General features: G+C 38.7%; 1 protein-coding gene across 3 annotated transcripts in view; it reads left to right on the forward strand.

Annotated features, from left to right (window-relative positions):
- The window catches only part of psd3l (pleckstrin and Sec7 domain containing 3, like), a 163,444-nt gene that overhangs the window by 132,235 nt on the left and 7,756 nt on the right, over positions 1–23,453 (forward strand). For all 3 annotated transcript variants that reach the window (XM_039676604.2, XM_089126337.1, XM_089126338.1), the window contains exons 11-14: positions 5,054–5,244; positions 19,024–19,094; positions 21,015–21,172; positions 21,366–21,510. In XM_039676604.2, the coding sequence (XP_039532538.2) occupies positions 5,054–5,244; positions 19,024–19,094; positions 21,015–21,172; positions 21,366–21,510 (565 nt within the window). The remainder of the gene's footprint in view (positions 1–5,053; positions 5,245–19,023; positions 19,095–21,014; positions 21,173–21,365; positions 21,511–23,453) is intronic.

The raw sequence follows: 23,453 nt of genomic DNA on the forward strand, positions 1-23,453 counted from the left end.
TTGTCCTTTAAACTTGGCTTTTTATCTAAAAGAGGAACAGAAGACGGCGCTCGATTCGGTCTTTTGCAAGAAGGACATTTTTGCAGTTTTGCTGACCGGATACAACAAGACTGTAATCTGCCAGTTAGCTCCGCGTGTAGTGAAGCATATAGGGAGTATTGCTGTGATTGGTCGCAGTGTTATCCAATTGCGTGCAGTGATATTTTCAAGTGCATGCATGCATGGTGCCGCCCCTTGAGCTGGGCGATTTACATTACTCAATGCCAGACCCTTAATCTTTCGGATTTGGGTCTGGATTTCCAGGCTAGTTACATTTACCAAAAGTGTGTCTGTGTGTTATTAAAAAACAAACAAGCAAACACAGTCTAGGAGAGAAAAAGTGACGCTAAAATAACATAACTGTTTCCATAAAAAGTAACTAACATAACTAGTAACCTTTTTACAGAGTAACGCAATTTTGAAAAGCTTTACTTTTAAAAAACGTTCCCCAACTTTGCCAGCTGAACACCAGAAAATACCATAATGGACTGTTATTATATAACCTCTATAATAACAGTCGATAGCACTGTGGTGAAAGTATGCGCAATCTCCGTGTGACATTTCCGTCATCAGTAGGGACCGTTCACTTTCGTGTGCAGCCCAATGTCTCCCGGCCAATGGAGTTCACTTTGAAAAACTGTGCGCAAGACTGAGTGTAATGCGGAAAATGAAGTATACCCTGGCCTTCAGGATGATTTTAAGGGATGGAACAGACCCAAACAGGGGCACATTCCCTCACCCCCAATCCAATTGAGATGTCTCTATATCTCACCCAATCTCAGCCAGTCAGCTGGATCTATAATGCCTGGTTCAGATTACACGATTTTAGCCCGATTTTGGCACGATCCATTTGACGTAGGGTGCCATGGGGATTCGTAAACAACAACGGGTGTCGGGACGCAAGATTCGATCGTATCATCTCGTATAGTGTGTCATAGTGGGCGACAACCTACGTCGCGTCTGCGTTGCATCACGACAAAAAGACTAGCATGTTTAATTTTTTTAACGGTCGTCCAAGACGGTTCCGTCACATGTATGAGGTTGACCAATAGGAGCACAAGCTTTTCCGTATACAACTTTATACAATACAACTTTATACAAGACTAACGTTAAAACTAGAAGTAAAAATAAATAAGAAAACAATATTTTCTCTTTGGAGGATTGACAGCCCATACTGTCCTCTTCGAGCAGGGTTCTCAAGTCTCACGCAATGGCCGTGAGACACACGCAATTTAACCAGTTCACACACTCACACGCCACACTGTGTATTTCTCACGCTGAAAAGGCAATGCCGAGCAATCCAGGAACTCACTCGCTACGATTTTCGCCTTCTCGATGACATCACGCGCACCGTTAAACACGGCATGCGATGACTGGTCAGGAAGTAACGTGTAGTCTGACATGTGTCTTGTCCACGACACGACAAGATTTTAGGAGCCAAAATCGCGTAATCTGACACAGTGACTATCGTAACAGACAAAAAAAAAATCGTGTAATCTGAACCAGGCATAAGGGCTACAAACAGGCCAAGATGCCTAGCGACTCCCCTGCTGCCAACAAACAAATACGGCTTGCCGTCTTTGTTTCCAAATCTTATGAGTTTTGAGAATATATTTTAACATCTAAAATAATTTCATTACGTTTTCAGATATTTCATTTTGTCTTGGGGTAAAATGGACACACATACATCTTTCATTTCTTTGGTGCTGAAGGTTACAATTATACATTCTTCACGTGTGAAATAGCCTTTGCCCTCCAATAAGGGTGCAACTCTTTCTGATTGCTTTGCTTTACAAGCAGCACTTATTCAGTCTGGCACTAAATCAGAGTGAAAGAGCCAGTGGAAACACCTGCAGCCTGTGAACTTTTGGTCAATAGCTGTAAATAATCCACTGATTTAAAAATGTTTTCTGCTGTATTTTATATTGTATTAGAAAATCATAAACTAACGCAATTGAAACCGCTATCGTCAGATGTATGAAATGTATTATCAGTTCCAATTGATATTTTAATAAGATTGCCAACATTTCTCATCTAGTGATGATTTAAGTATTTCTTTGTGTGTATTGCACAGACGTGTTTCCAGCCCTATTTTATTAGATGGTTTATTTAAATGTGCAAAAGTGCGGCCGATTCTGGTGTGTTCCTAACGTCTGTTAATTTGTCATCTTGCTGAAATAATCTGCCTCCATCATCATATATCTGGGTTTTTATAGCGTTTTCTAGAGTACGTAGAGACTGAGCACTAAACAGAGAGAGGGAGAATGACAGGATCTGTTTTAATCTGAAGTTGAAATGAGGGTGAAATTAATTGTTTTCTGATTTGAGGTATGTTGATGGCTTATTTTGCGAGTAGGTAAATCCCATCTGCCGGTTAATGGTGTGATTCAGCTCGAGTAAGTGCAGGAGAACTTCTAAAAGGGTTATTTATATGCCGAGCTACTGTGAGTCCGTCTGCAGGCTGAGACTGCATTGACTCGTTGCCAAAATCAGTGTTTATTAATGTTTCTTTTTGTCAGCTTTTCTTTTGAAGAATAATCTGTATATACAGTACTCCTCCTGACTCTCCTGTGCTTCAAACATATGCCGTGGTAAATGGCTGCTTTTGGGATTATTAGTTTCCTAGCAACGTGACTGACAAAGCTCAAACCTTCAGGACAGAGTCCAGCGCAGTGCTCACATTTACTGGAGAACCTAGCAGTCTTCGTCTCCTCAACCGTTAATATATAGACACGCGGGCGTTTAGTGGCACGTGCCCAGTTGCTCTTCAATTAATGGTCTTTAATCTTCTCGTCCTGCTGTATGAAACAAAGAGAAGGACACCATATTTACCACTGTTGTCTTGCACTTAGATTAAAACTTAATGGATATTTCACCCAAAAACTTTTTTTTAAAACGTTTTGCATCTGCTGTGGTACACAAAGAAGTTTTGAAGAACTGGTTGCAGTAAATGAATGGGCATAGAAGCTTTCAAGACTGAAGGATCCAAAACACCTTATGAGTAGTTTATACAAGCTTCTTCATTATTATTCGCTAACTTCACGATCATTATTATATTATCAGGATTCTTTAATGAATAGAATGTTTTAATGAACAGCATTGATTTGAAATAGAAATCTTTAAAAATATATATCTTACCAACCACAAAGTTTTGAACATTAGTATACATTCATCACGCATCAAAGGTTAATCACGAAAACAAATTTAAAGTGTTAAAGTTGGAAATAACTACATAAATGGGACATCGAGAAATTCTCTTACAATTAATATCTTTGCATTATCTATATGTGTTGATTTGGGACTCAATTTACTATTTTGCCAATCACAAACATGGCCAGAAAATGTACTATTTTCTATAATACATTATTTTATAATATAATCTTTTTTTTTTATAAAAGTTTCAGTTTAGTGTGTTAATTGCAGCAAACATATAGCTGCCTTTTGTGAATACGTTGCTATAAAAGAGCACATGAATCACATTTGCAAGAATGACAATGACTTGGGGTGTGTTCACGATTGCTCTGTTAGTGCGGTTCATTTGAATAAGTGTGAACGCTGCAATCTGAACCCTGGTGTACGCCAAACAAGCGAACCGAGACTGAAAGATGGGTCTCGCTCCTCTTCCAAACTAACTCTGGTGAGGTTCGACTGAAATATGAACACAACAAGGGGCCAAAGACATGTAAACAAATCTTTTGGTTCGGTGTTACAAATGCTAATGTAAATGCTAAACAGACTAGGACTAAAAGGTTTTTATTTTTTTGGTTCCGGACCAAGCAAACCGATCTACACACCTATTCTACACATTATCTACACATGGTACAGCACTATCTGGTTGACTTGTAATAAGTAAATTGTAAACTGAAATGCACACCAGTTTCATCGCAATTCTATTATTGGGGGTATTTACATTTGGTTACTTAATGAGTTTCTATTGATCGGACAGGTCTCTGGTCATAAAAAAAAACAGGTTTAAAATCCTGGCAAGACTCTTTCGGGATAGACAGGAGGATGGATAGATTTGTAAGAGCGCTGCCTTGCATGCATGAGTGAACAGTCATGATGGAGGGACTGTGCAAACACTAACTGCCATATGGGGAGCATTGCACAAGTGAACTCTGTAATTGCTGCATATAGTGCATTTATATAGCCTGGTTAAAACCAGACCATTCTCAGTTGTAACTGAGTTATGGTCTGGCAAAGCGTCATAGACAAATCATTTCCAGAGGGGCGTCACCAACGGACGTCGTGAGTAGACCTAAAACCAATGAGAGCGATGAAGGAGATGACGTATGCAGAGCAGCGGAGAAACATCTCCGAGTGTTGTTCTTTGCTTGGTATTCAAATCGCTTAAAACAGACGCGATAGCTGATTCGAACGAGTGATGTTCGACGGTGGCATCCATCTTTGTAATGTAGGCTACAAAATCTGATTCAAAATCTCAGCGCTGTCGTCATTGTGTAAAGCCCGCCCCAACGTTTCTGATTGGTGCCGCGATTTCGATGGATTGGAAATGGGCTTGAATGAGCCCTTTCCCAGACTAACTTTCAGAGCAAATCTAAATCTAAAATTGCCAGAAGTTGTCTGGGTTTTCCCAGGCTAGCATTTATATCCATTTTGTGGAGAAACATCTATGTGACCTAGCATAAATTGGACAGTACAAACCAATCAGACGCATGAATTGTCTTTATTTGTTTTTTGCTGTCATTTAAATGCATGCAAAAGATACATTTAGATGCAGTCAACTGCTTTTTTCCTGCAAATGACAGATGAGTCAGGGTGTTTATGTGGGGATTCCAGCAGTGAAGTTAAATAACTGCAAACTCTCCCACACATCAGACCATTAGTCTTTTACTCCAATGCACACAAGTTGTATTAAATGCACACAAAAGTTGTATTTCCACACGTTAATTGTATAGAACCTATTCAAACTCTCACTATAGATGCTTTATTGATGGTTAGGGCTATGGAAGAGTTGTCATGGATGCATTGATGGGATGTGTGTGTGTTGTAGTGATGGAGATGAGCTGAAGAAGTCTCTGTCCGAGCTGGCCGATAAGAACCACCACTCTCACACTAAGAGCATCAGTCGCATCAGCAGCGGCAGTAACCCGTTCCTGGACATCGCACATGACCCCAACGCTGCCGTCTACAGAACCGGCTTCTTGACGCGCAAAATACACGCCGACATGGACGGCAAGAAAAGTAAGATCCAATCCAGAGTTCTGAAGTTTGTGCTGTTCATTTCATTTGCATTTCATATCTCCAATACAATAACTGCATGTAAAGTGTATGATCCATGCAGAAAGATTTTGATATGGTTATACAGTAAAACACTCTGAAACTGTGTTGTTTAACATGATTTAAGATTTATTATTTTTAGTTAAAGTTTAAAACACCATGATAAAAAGCAGTTTAAAGGAGAACTCCGGCGAACAATGAACCTTTGGTCTAATAAAACATCGGTACCTAGTCAATCGTTCTCTGACATTTGTTTTCATGATAATCGAATGTAAAGAGTTTTATCTCTAAAAACTGTTTAGCGTATAATGCTAGTAATGAGGGCATTGACTAAGTAAAAAGAAATCGCTAGTTTATACCACTAACAAGGCTCAAAATAGCCCCACACTAACGCAGTAACATAATGAGGCTCCATACATGCAAAACAAAGCATTGAGAACTTTGTAAGTGTACAGACCGTTTAATAAGAAGATACTTTATAAAGACAGTTCACTTCGTGTATACAGACAGGAGCCATCTTAAAAAATAGTCTCGATAAGTCGATCCCCGAACGCCGCTCATACAGTTCAGAAGTTCGCTGAACTTCATACAGTTCAGATCACTCAGCATGACGTTCGTGGTTTGACTTATCGAGACTATTTTTTAAGATGGCTCCTGTCTGTATACGCGAAGTGAACTGTCTTCATAAACTATCTTCTTATTAAACGGTCTGTACACTTACAAAGTTCTCAATGCTTCGTTTTGCATGTATGGACCCTCATTATGTTACTGCATTAGAGTGGGGCTATTTTGTGCCTTGTTAGTGGAATAAACTAGCGATTTCTTTTTACTTAGTCAATGCCCCCATTACTGGCATTATACGCTAAACAGTTTTTAGAGATAAAACTCTTTACATTCGATTATCATGAAAACAAATCTCAGTGAAACGATTGACTATGTACCGATGTTTTATTAGACCAAAGGTTCATTGTTCGCCGGAGTTCTCCTTTAACTAAACATGTATTTTGCTAAAAAGCTAGACAGGTCGTTTGAATGACTTTTGAAGCATTTTGATGTATTAATTCTGTGTAATTAAAAGCCTTTTTTATAAGCAGGTTATATTTATGACTCTCCACAAGTAAAGCTTCTGGGTATGCAGGGAAAGAGCATTAAATAAATGCTGTGTAATGTGATCGCGGGTAAAGCAGGTGTGATTCAGTGCTTTGGCAAGCACACACGGTGAGATGGGATTTTGGCCATAGTCTCTCATATATTATGCCCACTTATTTTTCCTTCCTAATGAGATTGTAGAGTCACTTGAAAACCTGCTGAGCTGTTCGTGTCTGTTTGAAGAGACGTGCCGGTTTCAGCTCGTCCAGTAATGAACAATCTCAAACACGGACAGTTGATATGATCAAAAGGAATGTTTAAGATGACTGAAAACTGTAAATATTTCTGGTTTTGCATTATATACTCTACTGATCAAACTTTTGTGATCAGTACAATGCGTTATATGCAGCATGAACGCATTAAATAATCAACAGTAACAGTAAAGATATATTTATAACATTAATTATATAAAAGTTATTCTTTTGAACTTTCTATTCATCAATCAGAAATGTTTCTTGTACAGCAAATCAAGTTCTGAAGGATCATGTGACACTGAAGACTGGAGTAATGATGCTGAAAACTAAGCTTTGATCACAGGAATGAATTACATTTTTGATTATTTAAAAATAAATTTTTATAAAATTTCGCAGTTTTTACAGTATTTTTGATCCAATAAATGCAGATTTAGTGAGCAGAAGAGAACACATCTTACTGACTTCAAATCTTTGAACTGTAGTGTGTGTACCCTGTCTAACTGGGTTAGATGCATAATAATATAGAGGCGGTGTTTGAACATGTCTAACAGGGTAACTGTGATTTACTGGCCGGCTCTGGTTTATTGGACAGCCCACGCTCCAATGCCAGCCATGCCAGTGCGGTCTAATGAGCGCATTACAACCAGGATAAAAACAGCAGGGCTTTAGTGATCTGATGCATCACATGCTGAGGGCATTCAGGCCAGTGTCCCAGAGGTGCCATCAGTGCGACGCCACACACTTCTGAGAACCATAAAGCGCCCGGATGCTTCCCAAAGCTCCTAAAGCACTGCCGTAAATAAAGCTATTCTGCAGAGACACCGTCACGGAGTCACTCGACAGAGAACATTCTAGTAATGCCCTTCAGAGCTGGAACAGAGCACTAAAATGCTTATCCTAGGTTTGAACTTTTCTAACACAAAAGGATGGAAAATACAGGACTGTAGGAACACATAAATATACACATACACTAGGGGTGGCACGGTTCACGAAACTGGCGGTTCGGTTTGTATCACGGTTTTAGGGTCACGGTTTTCGGTTATTTTTTTCTTTTAATCTTTAACACTCCAGAAATGTACTTCAGCATGTGATATATAGCTTAATTATCCAAACAGTATAAAAAAAATGATATTCATGCAATCATGCACAAACTGAATTTGACTTGACTTTAAGCACATTTTGGGACTATCTCAGAGGAAAGCTAGGTGAGATTTTGACACAGCAAGAGAGAAGACATTGACATGCTTTTCGTTTATTTGGCAAAAAAGAGGAGAATGTGTATCACTATGTCTCAAGAACTTGTGCATTTTTATCACACAAATCTTATTTACACAAAGAAATTAACTTGCATTTATCAACTTCCAACTTATGTAGCAAAAATTCTATCTTTTAAAAGAAAAAAAGAGGAACTCTTAAGACACAATATACATGAAAACCTCATTAGCCGCATTTCCACTGCCGGGCTAGGGCTGGGCCAGAGCTAACAGCGAGCCGAGCCGAGCTAGTGGCCTCGGGCCTCAAGCACCGGACTTGCGTTTCCACTGCCGGGCCAGTAGCCCCACAGCGCTGCCCCAAACCCCACCCCTAACACGCCTTTCTGGATCAAACGTCATAAAACCCAACCCATTTCAGCGGGTATTATGAGTTAATTTATTTTTTAAATTAGGAAGATAGCATGTATATTAACTCACCTGCCGTGGCTGCAGTAGTGTTCCGATTGTCTCGCGAGTCGCCACTTGGTATGCTCGACAGACCAGTACAGGCGATTCTCCAATTCAAGCAGCGATTTTATTTTTTATTTTTTTTTATTTATTTATTTATTTATTTATTTTTTTTGCGCGATGTAAAAAGTAGGGCTGCACGTTTTCAAGTTTTTCATTAACCGTTAACCGAGGCCCTTTTAATTTTTAACACCTTTAATAACTGGTTGGACCCCATTTGAAACGAAATTAATTATAGAAATAAAACGCAGTAAGTACGGAGCAGTTAAAGCCGCATTTCCATCACCCTTCAAACGGAAATCGCCAATTGAAAATAAGCACATTGACACGTCCATTTCGCAAAAACTCTGTCCTCAAATAATAATAATAATAATCATTATTGTAAAATTTTATTAGTCTGCATATGTAGAAGATGCCTTTATCCAAAAAAGGAACAAAGCACAAATAAACACAATATTTTTGACGCATATCCATCCAGTGTGTGTTTCACTGCAGTTCTTTCAGTGGAAACAACTTAAAATACTCTTTCATTTCTGGTCATACAGAAAATAATAATAGCCTACATTATTCGCAAATACATTTATTTGCGTAAACTCACAATAACAAGAAAACGTTGTGCTTTGACAATCAGGCGCGCTTCATGATCAGTGAACTGAAGCGCGAGAACAGAAACAGCCACCGCATTCGAATTAGTTCGTTTTAAATTGGACATTTAAAGCTTTAGTCTACATGGGTTATATCCTTTGTAGATTAAATCTTTAAACATCCAATTTAAAACAAACAAATTCGAATCGAAAGCCAATATCTTCTGACTATGTAATTATGTAGGTAATTAATTTCTCTCTAAATGTGCATCCGAAAATGGAGATATGTTTTTAGCCGAAAATGATTTAGAAAACAATAGTTTATTAATAAACAATTAATGCCTCGTTATTTTATATTATTTTATTATCAGGCACATTTAGCCTAGGGCCTATTATAGCCTATAAATCACCTATAAATCCCATTTCTAGGCTGTGGTTACGGCTCTTCTCATTCAGCACTGCGGGGAAAATATCATTTCCAGGTTCTAATTTGGCCTCAGAAAACCAGTAAAATATAATTTTTTTTCATATTAATTTGTCAAATATTTTAAATGTTTAAAGGGGCAAAAAAAAATCAAACAAATATCTGAAAATTCGTCGATGTGTAGCCTATATATTTTTGCGCAGCATTTGGCATAGACCTACAGTTCAAATGAACATTTTGGTGTTCAATTTTGCGTTTTACAAAATACAACAACCGTTCATTTTTCATTTTGCAATTAGGCCAACGGATTAAATAAGGGGAAACGAATGAACACAAAAGTAGACCGTTTGGACATAATACGAGGCAGAGTTCTTTTTTAAAATTCATAAAAGATACAAGGAATAGCCTACTAGACAAAACCTCAAAGAAATGCCACAATCAAGACCGCGGAGCAGAAATGAGGGAGAACTCTGTCTCTTTCCCTGCCATTAATGCTTGAATAACACGCACGTCCATAAATAGGCTAATAATAATGTCTAGTGCGGTGGCTGTGATAGACTACCAACGTCCGTTGCCATTATTTTTGGAATGACTTATCGCACTGGCCCTAGCACGCACTAGCACGGCCCGGCCCTGGCCCGGCAGTGGAAACGCGGCTATTGCCTATAATTAGGCTATAGCAATAGCAAAGGCCATAAACATAAAGTGAAACATAAGTTCAACCTTAACACAAAAGACGGTATCAACAATGCTTCTATTCCCAGAGAGTGAGAGTACTTTTTTTTTCACTTGAAATTAAAGTGCAGGATTTGGAAACATTTGACCGAAGCTCTTATCTAAACATAAAGTGCCACTGTAGCTAGTTATAGTATGTAGTAGTATATTAAATTGCTAGTATGTAGTAGTTATATTAAAATATCATTACATGAAATACAAAATGTTCCCACACACTGGACTTGTACCATAGACTTATACGACGCTGGCGCATCCTCCAACTCCCTCATCTCTCCCACTTGCAATTTCTCCGCGTGCCGTGACCTGCATACTCCACTTTTACTGGCTTGTTTACTAACTTGAACCGACGCTGCACAGAGCGATCGGTAATGACTTCAAATACCGCGAAAGTGATTGAAAAGCATACGGAGCTGTCGTTCTCGCACTAGTTTGATGTTATTCACCGGTCGCTCTGTGCAGCAGCGCCGGTCCAAGCTTATGTCGCGCGAAAAGAAAACACACGTCACATACGGGCACGAGGCTACATTGCGCATGCGTCGAACCGTGAGACGCACACACGCTCTGAACCGAGACAGGCGAACCGAACGGTTCGGGTGTTTTTTCATGTACCGTGCCACCCCTAACATACACAATGCTTGAGTGGAACACACAGCGAATGAGAGGGAATGAGAACGGATTCTGTTGAGCTCCAAAAGCAGTACAAAACTAATCGATCTTGCTTTTACTATGATGTTGCTGATTGTATTGAGTACGCAGAAGCATACGGTACTATCATTGATTATCTGTGAATAACATCTTAGAGATGCACCGATATAAATTTTGGCTCGTAACGATAACCGATAATTCTTTATATCTGAAAGCCGAGAACCGATAAATTGGCTTATAAATCTAAATCCAAATTTTTATATCATTTTTGAGAGCCTGATTACAAGAACAAAAGTCTCACAATTAAAAGCCGTGCTCACAATTATAATGTTCTCATAATAAATTTATGTAGTCTATATGACAGATTTGTGATGCACATGTTGTACTTTACTGTATTTTCCTTTTTTGAAGGGATTCCAATCATATTTAAAGCAATTCAAAAGCATAATGTTTAGAGATGCACCGATTACAGTTTTCTAGGCCGATCCCGATTTCCGATTTTTCCTTGAGTTTGACCTGCCGATACCAATTTTAGCCGATTCCGATTTCATTTTTCAAACCACTTTACAGTACACACAAAAATGTATTCTTCTCTTTAATAGAACATTTTGCATAGAACAGTTTGAACAGATAATTGCTATAAAACAGAACTATATAAATTACTCCTGGTGTGGGAAATTCACACACATCTAAAGTGCAGTGTTATGGAAGAACCATTTCCTTTTTTTACATCCAATAACCAAAAATAAAAAAACTAGATATATATAGCATTTAAATTTAATAGAATTTTTAAAATAAATATAGCCTTGCAGTATATAGATTTCTCTCTCTCACACACATAGGCCAATTGCAATCACTTTTACATCAATGGCAAGTTTTATTTCTCAAACAGTTCTTCTCTCATCTGACACTTGTCCAGCCAGGCTAAACAGGACAAGTGGAGCATGTGCATGGAAACCATTAGGAAATAATAAAAACAAATTTAAAAAGTCTTCATTTTCTTTTCTGACATAGCCTAGCCTACTTCAGTTAGTTGAAAAAAAAATGTAAAAAACAACGTGCTGCTCCCGCTTGCGGTGTGAAACGCCCTTAATTCACAAGGTTTACAACATGTGCGTTCAGTGTGCAGTCTGTGCACGTGTGATACTGATGCACAACATTAATCATGCGGCGTGTGAGTACATTTTACCGGCATAAAATCGGCAAATGCCAGACTGACCGGCCGATCGCCGATCATGGCCGATCACGTGAAAATCGATCAATCATTGCATCTTTAATAATGTTGAACAGTGCTGAAGAGTCTCAGCTGAAGGAAATAATACATTATTTCTCGATTTTAATATTTCTGGCTAATTTTCTCATCTGCCCGATAACGGTAACGTTAAAAATGAACATATAACGACTGATGTCGGTATGGTGTCCGATATATTGTGCATTAGGCTTGGGCGGTATTACGGTAATATCGTATACCGCGGGATCTAAAAATAGCAACGGTATCAGTTTCAATATCATCATACCGTCAGAAAAAAAAACCAATGCACTTAAATAGGATATAAGTATCCTATATAAATCCTTAAATAGGATATAATATCCTATATAAATGCAATGTTTTAAATACAATTTATTTAATGGCTAAAATGCTTATATCTGGTTCTCATGACGTGACAGTGTGGTGACGAGAGAGTCGGGAAGAGAGGGCTAAGATTGCAAGTTGCGCACCGAGTGACTTGGTCTCGAAATAGAGCACGACTTCTGCAGTTTGGCAGGGATGGGCATTTCAAGCAAAAATAATATTTAAAGATTGCCTGGTATTATTCAATTATTATTTGAAAATAAATGCTCCACCACCACATGCACGCACACATGTATGTAGTCTAAAGCGGGCCGGACCGTGTAACGCTTAAATATAAGCTAGGTTTGAAAAAAAAAAAAACGTATTCCTTTCATATTTTTTTAATAATATGATGTTTTTCTATGTATGTTGAGTTTATGAAAAGGGAACTTCATGAGATAAGATAAGATCATAAAATGCGCAATATCGGAAAACTTTTGGAATGGGTCAGTCAGACATGATTATGACCACTTATTACGTTTTGTTTTGTAGAAATCCTTTCTTTAAAACGAATTTCGTTTTGAATAAATTGCATCTTCATTTTAATGTTTTTTTCATCAACGAATTGCCTGGATTAATTAATAATAAGCAAATATAGTGATCAGGACACGCGCCGGCGCGTGACTGGAGCGCGACTCATACATGAACTGAACCTCGCATATAAGAAACAAGATCTGAGAAGTGTATATATATATAGTAAGCTTGAAATGTCTACTTTTAAACAAAACAAACAATCTAAAAGAAATTGGCTGCTCTCTGCTTATGTTTAGGCTAATTCATATGAAGTGTGCATTACTCTTCATTCGCGTTCACTACCGCGAAGATGCTAGTTTGCATCGTCAATGCAGTCTTTATCTTTGCAGCAACTGACATAGTCAGTCAGACATGATTATGACCACTTGTTATGTTTTGTTTTGTACAAAGCCTTTCTTTAAAACGAATTTCGTTTTGAATAAATTGCATCTTCATTTATTTATTTTTTTCATCAACGAATTGCCTGGATTAATAAATACAAAGCAAAGATAGTAATCAGGACACGCGCCGACCCGTGACTGGAGCCCGATTCATACATGAACTGAAACTCGGCATATAAGATGCATGTCTTAATGATCTGAGAAGTGTACAGTATATATATAGTAAGCTTGAAATGTCTATACTTTTAGTCTATACTTTTAAACAAAACAATTACAAGCTAAAAGAAATGGGCTGCTCTCTGCTATAGGCTTATTCAGGCTACTCTTTATTCGTGTTCACTACCGTGAAGATGCCAGTTTCCATCGTCAATGCAATCTTTATCTTTGCAGCAACTGACAAAAACACTAGTTTATTAATAAATAATGTTATCTCGGCTCCACTCGGCTCGCTTCACCGAGTGGACAGAGCTCGTGGCGCGTGATCTCCATAAATGCGCTCCCCTCTCTAGAGGAAATATCACCACTCTGCTCACATTCTCTGGTGTGAGACAATGTGCACCTCCTGTTTTCTAATAGTTGATTGACAGCTTTTAGATGCATTATTGGAACCGACACTCTCTGGTTGAACGTGTCATCATGTGTGATACCGTCTGAGCCTTATTTCGTAATTTTTAATTAGTCACGCGGTAATACCTTATACCGCGGTAAAATAGGGAGGAGGTTTGATGGTATGAAAATTTGGATACCGCCCATGCCTATTGTGCATCCTTAATCTTAAATTTGAGTTTGTTCCTCACAAAAAGGATAGGACTTCAGAAGACTTAAAAAATGGTGCGAGTCATATATGGACTACAGTTATGTTAGTTTTATATCTTTTATTAGTGGTTTATGGAGTTTAACAGCCATGTTACTGAGTGGAAAATAGTAGCACATCCAGTGAATATAAAAAGTACACACCTGTTTTTGTGATGTAAATCATCTGATCAATAAATCAGATAATTTCAGAACTTTTGCATGTTTAATGTATAATTACAATCTATGCGATGCCACTGAAAACCAGATTGACGTACGTTTTGCATGTCCTGTGCACAGATGTTCAGATCTGACTGGGTTGTTCAAACATTGATCTGTCTTTACTGAAGTCTTTCTACCGTTGGTTCAGATCATTGTTTTGGATCAGTCATGCTGAGGTGGAAGTTCTCTTCATATTCAGCTTTCTGTCAGATGCCAGAAGGTTCTGTGCCAAAAACTGACTGGTTCTTGGAGCGACTCATGATTCCCCTCTCCTCCACTGAAGCCGGCTTCTGCACCATCATGCTTCACCATGGCCATTCTGTTCACTTTCAAACTTTTTACATGGTTTTGGGAGAATTGATAAAGGTTTTTGCAGAGTTTAGCCAGGCTTGGATGTTTTTCTTTTGTGTCAAAGTTTTGCATCTTGGCGTTCTGCCCAATAGCCATACAGAGAGAGAATATGGGAGATAGAGTCGAACCAAAAATGGCTAAGTCCCCATATATATATATATATATATACACTCACCGGCCACTTTATTAGGTACCCCATGCTAGTAACGGGTTGGACCCCCTTTTGCCTTCAGAACTGCCTCAATTCTTCGTGGCATAGATTCAACAAGGTGCTGGAAGCATTCCTCAGGGAGTTTGGTCCATATTGACATGATGGCATCACACAGTTGCCGCAGATTTGTCAGCTGCACATCCATGATGCGAATCTCCCGTTCCACCACATCCCAAAGATGCTCTATTGGGTTGAGATCTGGTGACTGTGGAGGCCATTTGAGTACAGCAAACTCATTGTCATGTTCAAGAAACCAGTCTGAGATGATTCCAGCTTTATGACATGGCGCATTATCCTGCTGAAAGTAGTCATCAGAAGTTGGGTACATTGTGGTCATAAAGGGATGGACATGGTCAGCAACAATACTCAGGTAGGCTGTGGCGTTGCAACGATGCTCAATTGGTACCAAGGGGCCCAAAGAGTGCCAAGAAAATATTCCCCACACCATGACACCACCACCACCAGCCTGAACCGTTGATACAAGGCAGGATGGATCCATGCTTTCATGTTGTAGACGCCAAATTCTGACCCTACCATCCGAATGTCGCAGCTGAAATCGAGACTCATTAGACCAGGCAACGTTTTTCCAATCTTCTATTGTCCAATTTCGATGAGCTTGTGCAAATTGTAGCCTCAGTTTCCTGTTCTTAGCTGAAAGGAGTGGCACCCGTTGTGGTCTTCTGCTACTGTAGCCCATCTGCCTCAAAGTTCGACGTACTGTGCGTTCAGAGATGCTCTTCTGCCCACCTTGGTTCTAACGGGTGGTTATTTGAGTCACTGTTGCCCTTCTATCAGCTCGAACCAGTCTGGCCATTCTCCTCTGACCTCTGGCATCAACAAGGCATTTCCGCCCACAGAACTGCCGCTCACTGGATGTTTTTTCTTTTTCGGACCATTCTCTGTAAACCCTAGAGATGGTTGTGCGTGAAAATCCCAGTAGATTAGCAGTTTCTGAAATACTCAGACCAGCCCTTCTGGCACCAACAATCATGCCACGTTCAAAGTCACTCAAATCACCTTTCTTCCCCATACTGATGCTCGGTTTGAACTGCAGGAGATTGTCTTGACCATGTCTACATGCCTAAATGCACTGAGTTGCTGCCATGTGATTGGCTGCTTAGAAATTAAGTGTTAACGAGCAGTTGGACAGGTGTACCTAATAAAGTGGCCGGTGAGTGTATATGTGTGTATATATATATATTTTACTAGTGTCTGCAGGGCACTATAGTTATATATATAACTGACATCTTATTCCCAAAAATTCTTCGTACAGTGACTATGTGTAAAATGTATAAAAATTTGGGACCAAACGTTATTCAGACACTTTGACCTGATCACGTTATATTGAGTGTTTTTTCTTTAATTGGTAATGCTCTTTTTACACACAGACTGAACAACATGAAGCATTGCTTGGTCACTGGTTGAGCTAAACTGGTATTATCTAATTGTGTAGTTAAATTTAACAGCTGACAGATATTCACCATAATTCATGTGTGAGAGTCTAACAGAAGGACGGACAAAACCAGAGAGCCGTCTTCTCATCAGTTTTGACCCTGTTCTTGATCGTGACTGTTCTGCCGCACTTCTCCACTTGAAGACTGTCTTCACTGTGCTCCATGGTTTTTCTGATGCTTTGGAAATGTTTTCAAGAAATGAAGGGCAAGAAAGGGCACACAAAAACCTTTGAACATTGACAAAACCTTTGAATAATGATCCATGGCTCCTGTAGTCGAAGCAACTAAGAAGATCCTACAGGAGCAGCCGGGGTTTATCTGGAGTTAATGCTGAAGGCACTGAAGCTTGATCATTAGTTCATTCTCAACACAGTCACATACACATTTATAAAAGGGTGTGCTCACTTATGCAGTCTGGGTGGTTTTATTTTTTCTCTGGAACATGTCACTTTGGTTTTCAGTGCAAATAGCATTGGTCGCAACAGGCGGCCCATGGGCCAAAACCGCGGCGCAGCCTGAAAAGTTCTGAAAGACATTCTGTGAGTGTGGATCGCTAGACACACCTCTAAAATAACCACCATGAAATGTCTAATATTATATTAAATGCGTCTGTATAGCATGCGTTGTGTTTATGTGCGATTGATATGCGCTTTATTGCGTATAATACACACGCACCCCACACCACTACTAAACCTACCCATGCATATCATATGGACGTAAACAAATTTTTGCATATAAATTGCACGACAAAAACAATGCGTGCTATAGAGACGCATTTAGTTGGATTGGGTTGTCGTTGCAGATAAGGCACACTGGCTTTGCATTTTCAAAACTAGTTAGGATGAACACACAATCGTCTTTTCATTATTCTTTGTATGGCTATTTTTGCTGTCAACTTTCCTCTTTAAACTCTTTGGTAGTGTCATTTTCTCTCACCAGCTAGCTTCAATGGTAACATCACTCTACACACACAACATAATAGCGTACGTGTGTTTTGACAACGCGGGATGTGTTGCAAGTTGCCGCAATATATCGGGTGACGTGGGTGGGTCAGTCATGATTTTGACCACTTCATTAAGTTTTGTTTTGTAGAAAGCCTTTCTAAAAATGTAATTTAATTTTGTATCATTTGTATCTTATTTTTAATCAAGGTTTTGTCATCCAATTGCCTGGATTTAATAAGAAGTAAATATAGCAGACAATATAATCAGGACATGGAGGCGCCGGCAAGATTGCATTGCTTGTGAACTGGAGCTCTTATAAATGAACCGAAATTCAGCATTTAACCCTCAAACGGTCTTCGGTCATTTATGACCGTAACATTTTCTGTTTTGAATTTCTAAAAATTCATCGGAATGTTACGAAACTTGGTGACTTTTATGGCATTATGTATGTGAACACACAAAGAATTTGAGGTCATGATCTATATACATATATATATGAAGAGTTCAGATGCAAAAGCCTCTAAGTGCCATTTGATATTTTCTTCTAGAATGATCATTTTTATCAAGCTTGTATGTTTAAGTTCAGTAATTTCACTTAAATTGCAATGAAGATTACCTATTAATTGTCATTGAAGTGAAATTACTGAACTTGAATATATAAGCTTGATAAAAATGATCATTCTAGAAGAAAATTTCAAATGGCACTTAGAGGCTTTTGCATCTGAACTCTTTATATATATATATATATATATATTATATTTCCATGGCAAAAATGGACCATAAATATTGCATAAATATGAATAAATTCAATCAAATTGTCTCAAAATACTAAATTACAAAGAATAAATACTATAGAACAAAAATAAATTGCATTGGTTTTACTGGGATGGAGGAAATTTCATTTTTAGGGGACCGGTCACTTCTGACCAGGAAGGCTCAGGATGTGACATCGAAACGAAGACCGTCTGAGGGTTAAGCTATCTCACAGACACGAGAAATATATAGAAAGCTTAAAAATGTCTAATTTCAAACGAAACAATTCAAAACGAAAAGAAACAGACTACTCTCTGCTTATATAATCCATATGAAAAGTGCATTTCTCTTTATAGGTGCGTTAACTACTGCGGTCACAATTGCAGCCGACACAGACACTAATAAACAATTAAAATGTCTCCTTGCTATATTTGAATCATTTATAAGCATTACTTTTGTCGGTTCCTTGTGACAGCTTTTGAGTTATTGGCAGCGTCACCCTCTGGTTACATGAACACCACCGAATCAGCACTGAAAACATCAGGACAATAATCGCACAACCTATCCGATTTTTTATAATTAAATCAACAAATCGAATATTCGAAAATCGTGACTCATCCCTACAGCTTTATTAATGTATCCAGTGTACCCAGACACCCCTACACAAATGTGGCTTTTTGTTAATGACTGTCCTTGGATTTAACACAGAGTAAGAGCTCACTGTAACAGTCTGTCACAGGCAATTCTAGTTGCGTTTTTCATCAATTAATTTCTTAAATTATCCATTGATTATGTTCTGGCCTGCAATCTAGAGTCAAAAATATGTTTTGTCCCGATGTCAACCTTACTTGCTGTCTGACCCCTGGCAAATAGGCTGTAATTCCTAAATGAATGGAGCAAAAGTTCTGCTTTGATTTGTCTTTAAATCAAAAACATAAAAATGATACATTTTTCTTTACATAGAAATAATACCCCTGAAATAATGTTGCAGAATATTATCATCATGATTTTAATATTTACATTGTTTGTGTTCTCTAGCACCAAGAGGAAAGCGAGGCTGGAAGACCTTTTATGCTGTTCTCAAAGGCATGATCCTCTATTTGCAGAAGGTTTGTTTTTCCACTCTTTCATCTCCCCCTCCTCGCACTGCTGATTATTAAAATTTCCATCATTTCCTGCAAACGTGATCAATAATAATTCAATTTCTCCTCCTGGGGGACTCAGATGGTGAGAGGTAATCACATTCACACGTTTATTTCGGGTCTGACAGACCTTTTCAGAGCCCATCAAAGAAAGAAGCGCAGTACAATAGTTTATTAATGTGCTCCATTTGATCTGGCATGAGTTGCTCGGCTGTGCAGCGATGCAGAAGTCACCGGCGTGAGAGGTCTACCTGTGCTTATATTAGTGCTGGTGACGGACTGTCCCGCAGCTTCAGGGTTCAGGCTTCATCAGCTAACGATGTTCAGCAATCACACCGAACGACTCTCATCAGAGGAGCAGGAGATGTGCTGCCGGATGGCTTCCTCGTTATCATTTACTGTGGAGGAAATAATAAGCTTTGAAAGATTAAACTTGTAATGGCTTCCTTTTGTATGTGCTTGCTTCTATATGGGAAAGTTTATTTGATTCTATTCCAAACCAGTTTGAGCAAAACTTTGTTTCAAGCAAGTAAAGACTTGAAAACAAAGCTGTGTCAGGGTGTCCGCGGGGTTTTAAAATGTATTAAAAAGTGATAAATCAAAATTGTCAAATTTAAGGCCATTAAAAGTGTTAAATGTAGTCTGAGAGGTATTATTTTTTTTAAAATTAAGTATTATTTTTTTTTTTCCAGACTATCAGGTGTCCTATTTTGTGTTTGCGTTAGTCTGAATAAATATGGGCTGTGGCTTATCTGGGCACAATCAAAGATCTTTCATCTCTGTCTGTTTGATGCTGACGTCATATTCAATGGCTGGACGATATGACGATATATAGAGGCTATATAACCCTGATATAAGTGATCACCCGGATTTAGACCTACCTCTATTGTATTTATATGAAGTGTTCACAGGCAAATTTGTTTTAGCCTATGTAGGTCTATATATTGCTTTTATTTCCCTTTTATTGAAATCAGGCAAACATAAATCTCAGGCGACACAATTGCTGGCTGCATGTCAATATCCGTGGATCACTGGATCTTTAGTAAGTTGTCCAACTATATTGAGTCCAACATTTAGTTTAAATTCATCAAATTGTTAGTTTTAGTCGCATTTTCGTTTTATAGTTTCCCCTATTAAATCCAGTCACGCAGCAGATCTTTTGCCACTCAGTCAGGCTGAGGGGGGTTGTACCGGCGGGAAAGTGATGTCAATGCATTCACTCTATTGTTTGGTGTGTAAAAAAACATCAATGTCAGCTGGATGGGAGCTAATGCACTTCGGTCGCAAATGCAATCCACGAAACATAAAAATGGAATGCGTGTTCTAAATCTATTCATTTTTGTATGTTATAAATGTCAATCTGTGTAATAGAAAGGTCGCTGGTTAACACTTGCAATTCAGTGTCGTGATGGTTTTAAAAAAAATTCGGAAGGTAGTAAAAAAGGTATTAAAAAGTAGTAAATTTAACTTAAGGATTACTGTATATACCCTGTGTGTATAAAGGTAGTTTTAATAGAGGGAAAAACTATCTACCTTCGCACTTCCCCTTCCCACATCACTACCGTCTGCTGCAAAATGCAATTCATCCTGTTTACCACTGAAAACTAAGACGTATAATGAATTTAGTAATAGACTATAATGAAAACATTGTGTAACAATATTAAATTCTGTCATTGTAACTTTATGGCTCCAACATCCTGGTCCCTTAATTGATGATAATTTATTTTAAGGCAATTAAATATGATAATATTCATATATTGAGGAACCATGAAAAATACATAGTAAAATGTATTTTTAGTTTAAAGATCTTCAAATACATAGTGCATACACAAACGCACACACACTATAACACTCACTCACTGTGTGTGTGTGTGTGTGTGTTTGTAGGACGAGTATAAGCCGGAGAAGGCCCTGTCGGAGGACGATCTGAAGAACGCCATCAGTGTGCATCATGCTCTTGCCATCAAGGCCATGGACTACGAGAAGAAGCCCAATGTGCTGAAGCTCAAGACGGCTGACTGGAGAGTGTTCCTCTTCCAGGCCCAGTAAGATCTGCTCGCAGACACCAGCACTGCTACACACAAACATTGCACACGCAACCACACATCTAAAGTCATGCTTCAGCTCAAGCTCAATTAAGCCTGGTTTGTCTCTTCTGGTGGTCAAATTCCTGCGTGAGGTTGACTGTGAGTTGGCACAACTGTGGTCATGTGAGCCTGTGAAACCTCTTCTCTGCAGGAGCCCTGAGGAAATGGAGGCCTGGATTGGGATAATAAACTCAGTGGCGGCCATGTTTTCGGCCCCGTCATTCCCCGCTGCCATTGGCTCTCAGAAGAAGTTCAGCCGCCCGCTGCTGCCGGCCACCACCACACGCATGTCTCAGGTGCGTTCACGAAGATCAAAGTGCGATTTATGATCGCCTTTACGATTGTTGCTTGTCAGACTGTGCGAACATGATCCTCGCTGTGAGCCATGTCACACTGTAAGATCTCAGTTGTCATTAATGTCAGACTGGGTGACAGTCAAGATGTGTTACAAGCGCAAGAAAACTCATCTGAAGTTCTATATCACTAATCAATTGACGCGTTCGGTGACTGTGAGCTGCATTACACACGGGACTGAAACTGGCTACAAACAAATCTCTAACGTTAATTTTGTTCACAGATTTTCTTTGGCCGTCAAAATTAAGTCAAACTGTAGGACTGAGAGTCGAATAATCTGACACTGCCAGAGTTTCATCTGAGGTAAAATTTAATCGTCATTGTAGCAGCCCTTGGATCCAAAAAAGAGAGTCTCGACTGATGCAAATGTGTCCTTTATATAGCACTGTGAAAACTGTATTGAAAACATACACACAGCAAACATTTCACACACTTGTTTTCACGATTACAAACATCATTACACAAGCAAACATTTAGGGTGACAAACATTAATTATACAGCTCATAAAACCATACATATGGACAATATTATGAATTATCAATGAATGAAAACACATCATACTTCGCTGCGCTCATCAAGGAATGCAAACAATCTATGATAATCCTCTCTTCCGTCATAAAACGGGAGTCAAGTTTCAAGTTCATGAATAAAACACGAGATCTCAGCTAAAATGCATGTAGGCTCAAACACAGCTGCTCCCCATTCACACCGTTTAAATGTTCATCAAGAAAAAAGGACAAGTCTCAACATTACAGGTGCACCAAATTTCCGGTCATTCACATACAAATAACAAAAGCACATACAAAATATAAATATTTAAATAAGTTACACAGGGTTCCTACGCAGTTTGGAAAAGTATGGAAAAGTATGGAATTTGATTTGAGTAATTTCCAGGTCTGGAAAAGTATGGAAAAAGTAAATCAGAGTATGGAAAAATATTTATGTTTCCAGACTATCGTACCGTTTGTTCATTTTCTAAATATAAAATTAATCACTTCTAAATGTATATAATATGCAATCATCTTTTTGGCGTTTGGATTAGGCTGCCAGCGAGCGCTGCCTAAAGATCGTTTTTACACTTGATCTGCCTGAGTCTAGGTCTGCAGTGATTGGTTGTTAGGCAGCAGTTGCCATCACAGCGCCCCTACCTCAAACAGAGTTTTACTAAGCATCTAAGACATCTTTGACTAAACAACTAAACATGACTTTAGCTCTATTTTCTAATTTTCTGGTTAATTGTACATGAACATCCCTTTTGTTTCTGTAGGGGTTTACAGTTATTTAAATTTACAAAATTACAAAAATGAACAACATTGCACTGTACAAATGTACAAATTTAACATGATAGCATACACATTTTGACTCAGAGTGTAACATACTTGTCGGTGCTGTTAGCATTGTGGGAAAGTGCGTCACCATGTAGCGCCATTGTGCTTCAGGATCGTCTATCTACTCTCCTATTCTAATAAAATCCAAAAACGCCAATAATAAATCATTGGAACGTAAAATATTTGTTAGCAGTTGAATTTTAAAACAATTTATCAGAACAAGTTAACGGCACACTTCGCAGTAATTCCGTTTTTGTCAAACAGCGACTCCTGGAGTCGCCGTGGAGTCCTTGTGACGTGCTACTTACTGTAGTATACAATAGTACATTGTGTTTAATTAGTCGTTTAATGAGATCTAATATATGTTGTTAGTGTTGAGAATTTTTCACGTGAATAAATACATAGATCCGACTCGGTCCAGTGGCAGAACTTTTGCCAAGCGTGTCAGAGGGTCTGGGTTCTAATCCGCACTAAGTAGTCGTTTTTTTTTTCCCTCATCAAAACCGATTGTTTATTGGTGGTTGTATATCAAGCAGGGACACATTTTTTTGTGCATT

This window comes from Pimephales promelas, chromosome 23 (assembly GCF_988280905.1).
Source record: "Pimephales promelas chromosome 23, fPimPro1.hap1.1, whole genome shotgun sequence".
Lineage (NCBI taxonomy): Eukaryota > Metazoa > Chordata > Actinopteri > Cypriniformes > Leuciscidae > Pimephales > Pimephales promelas.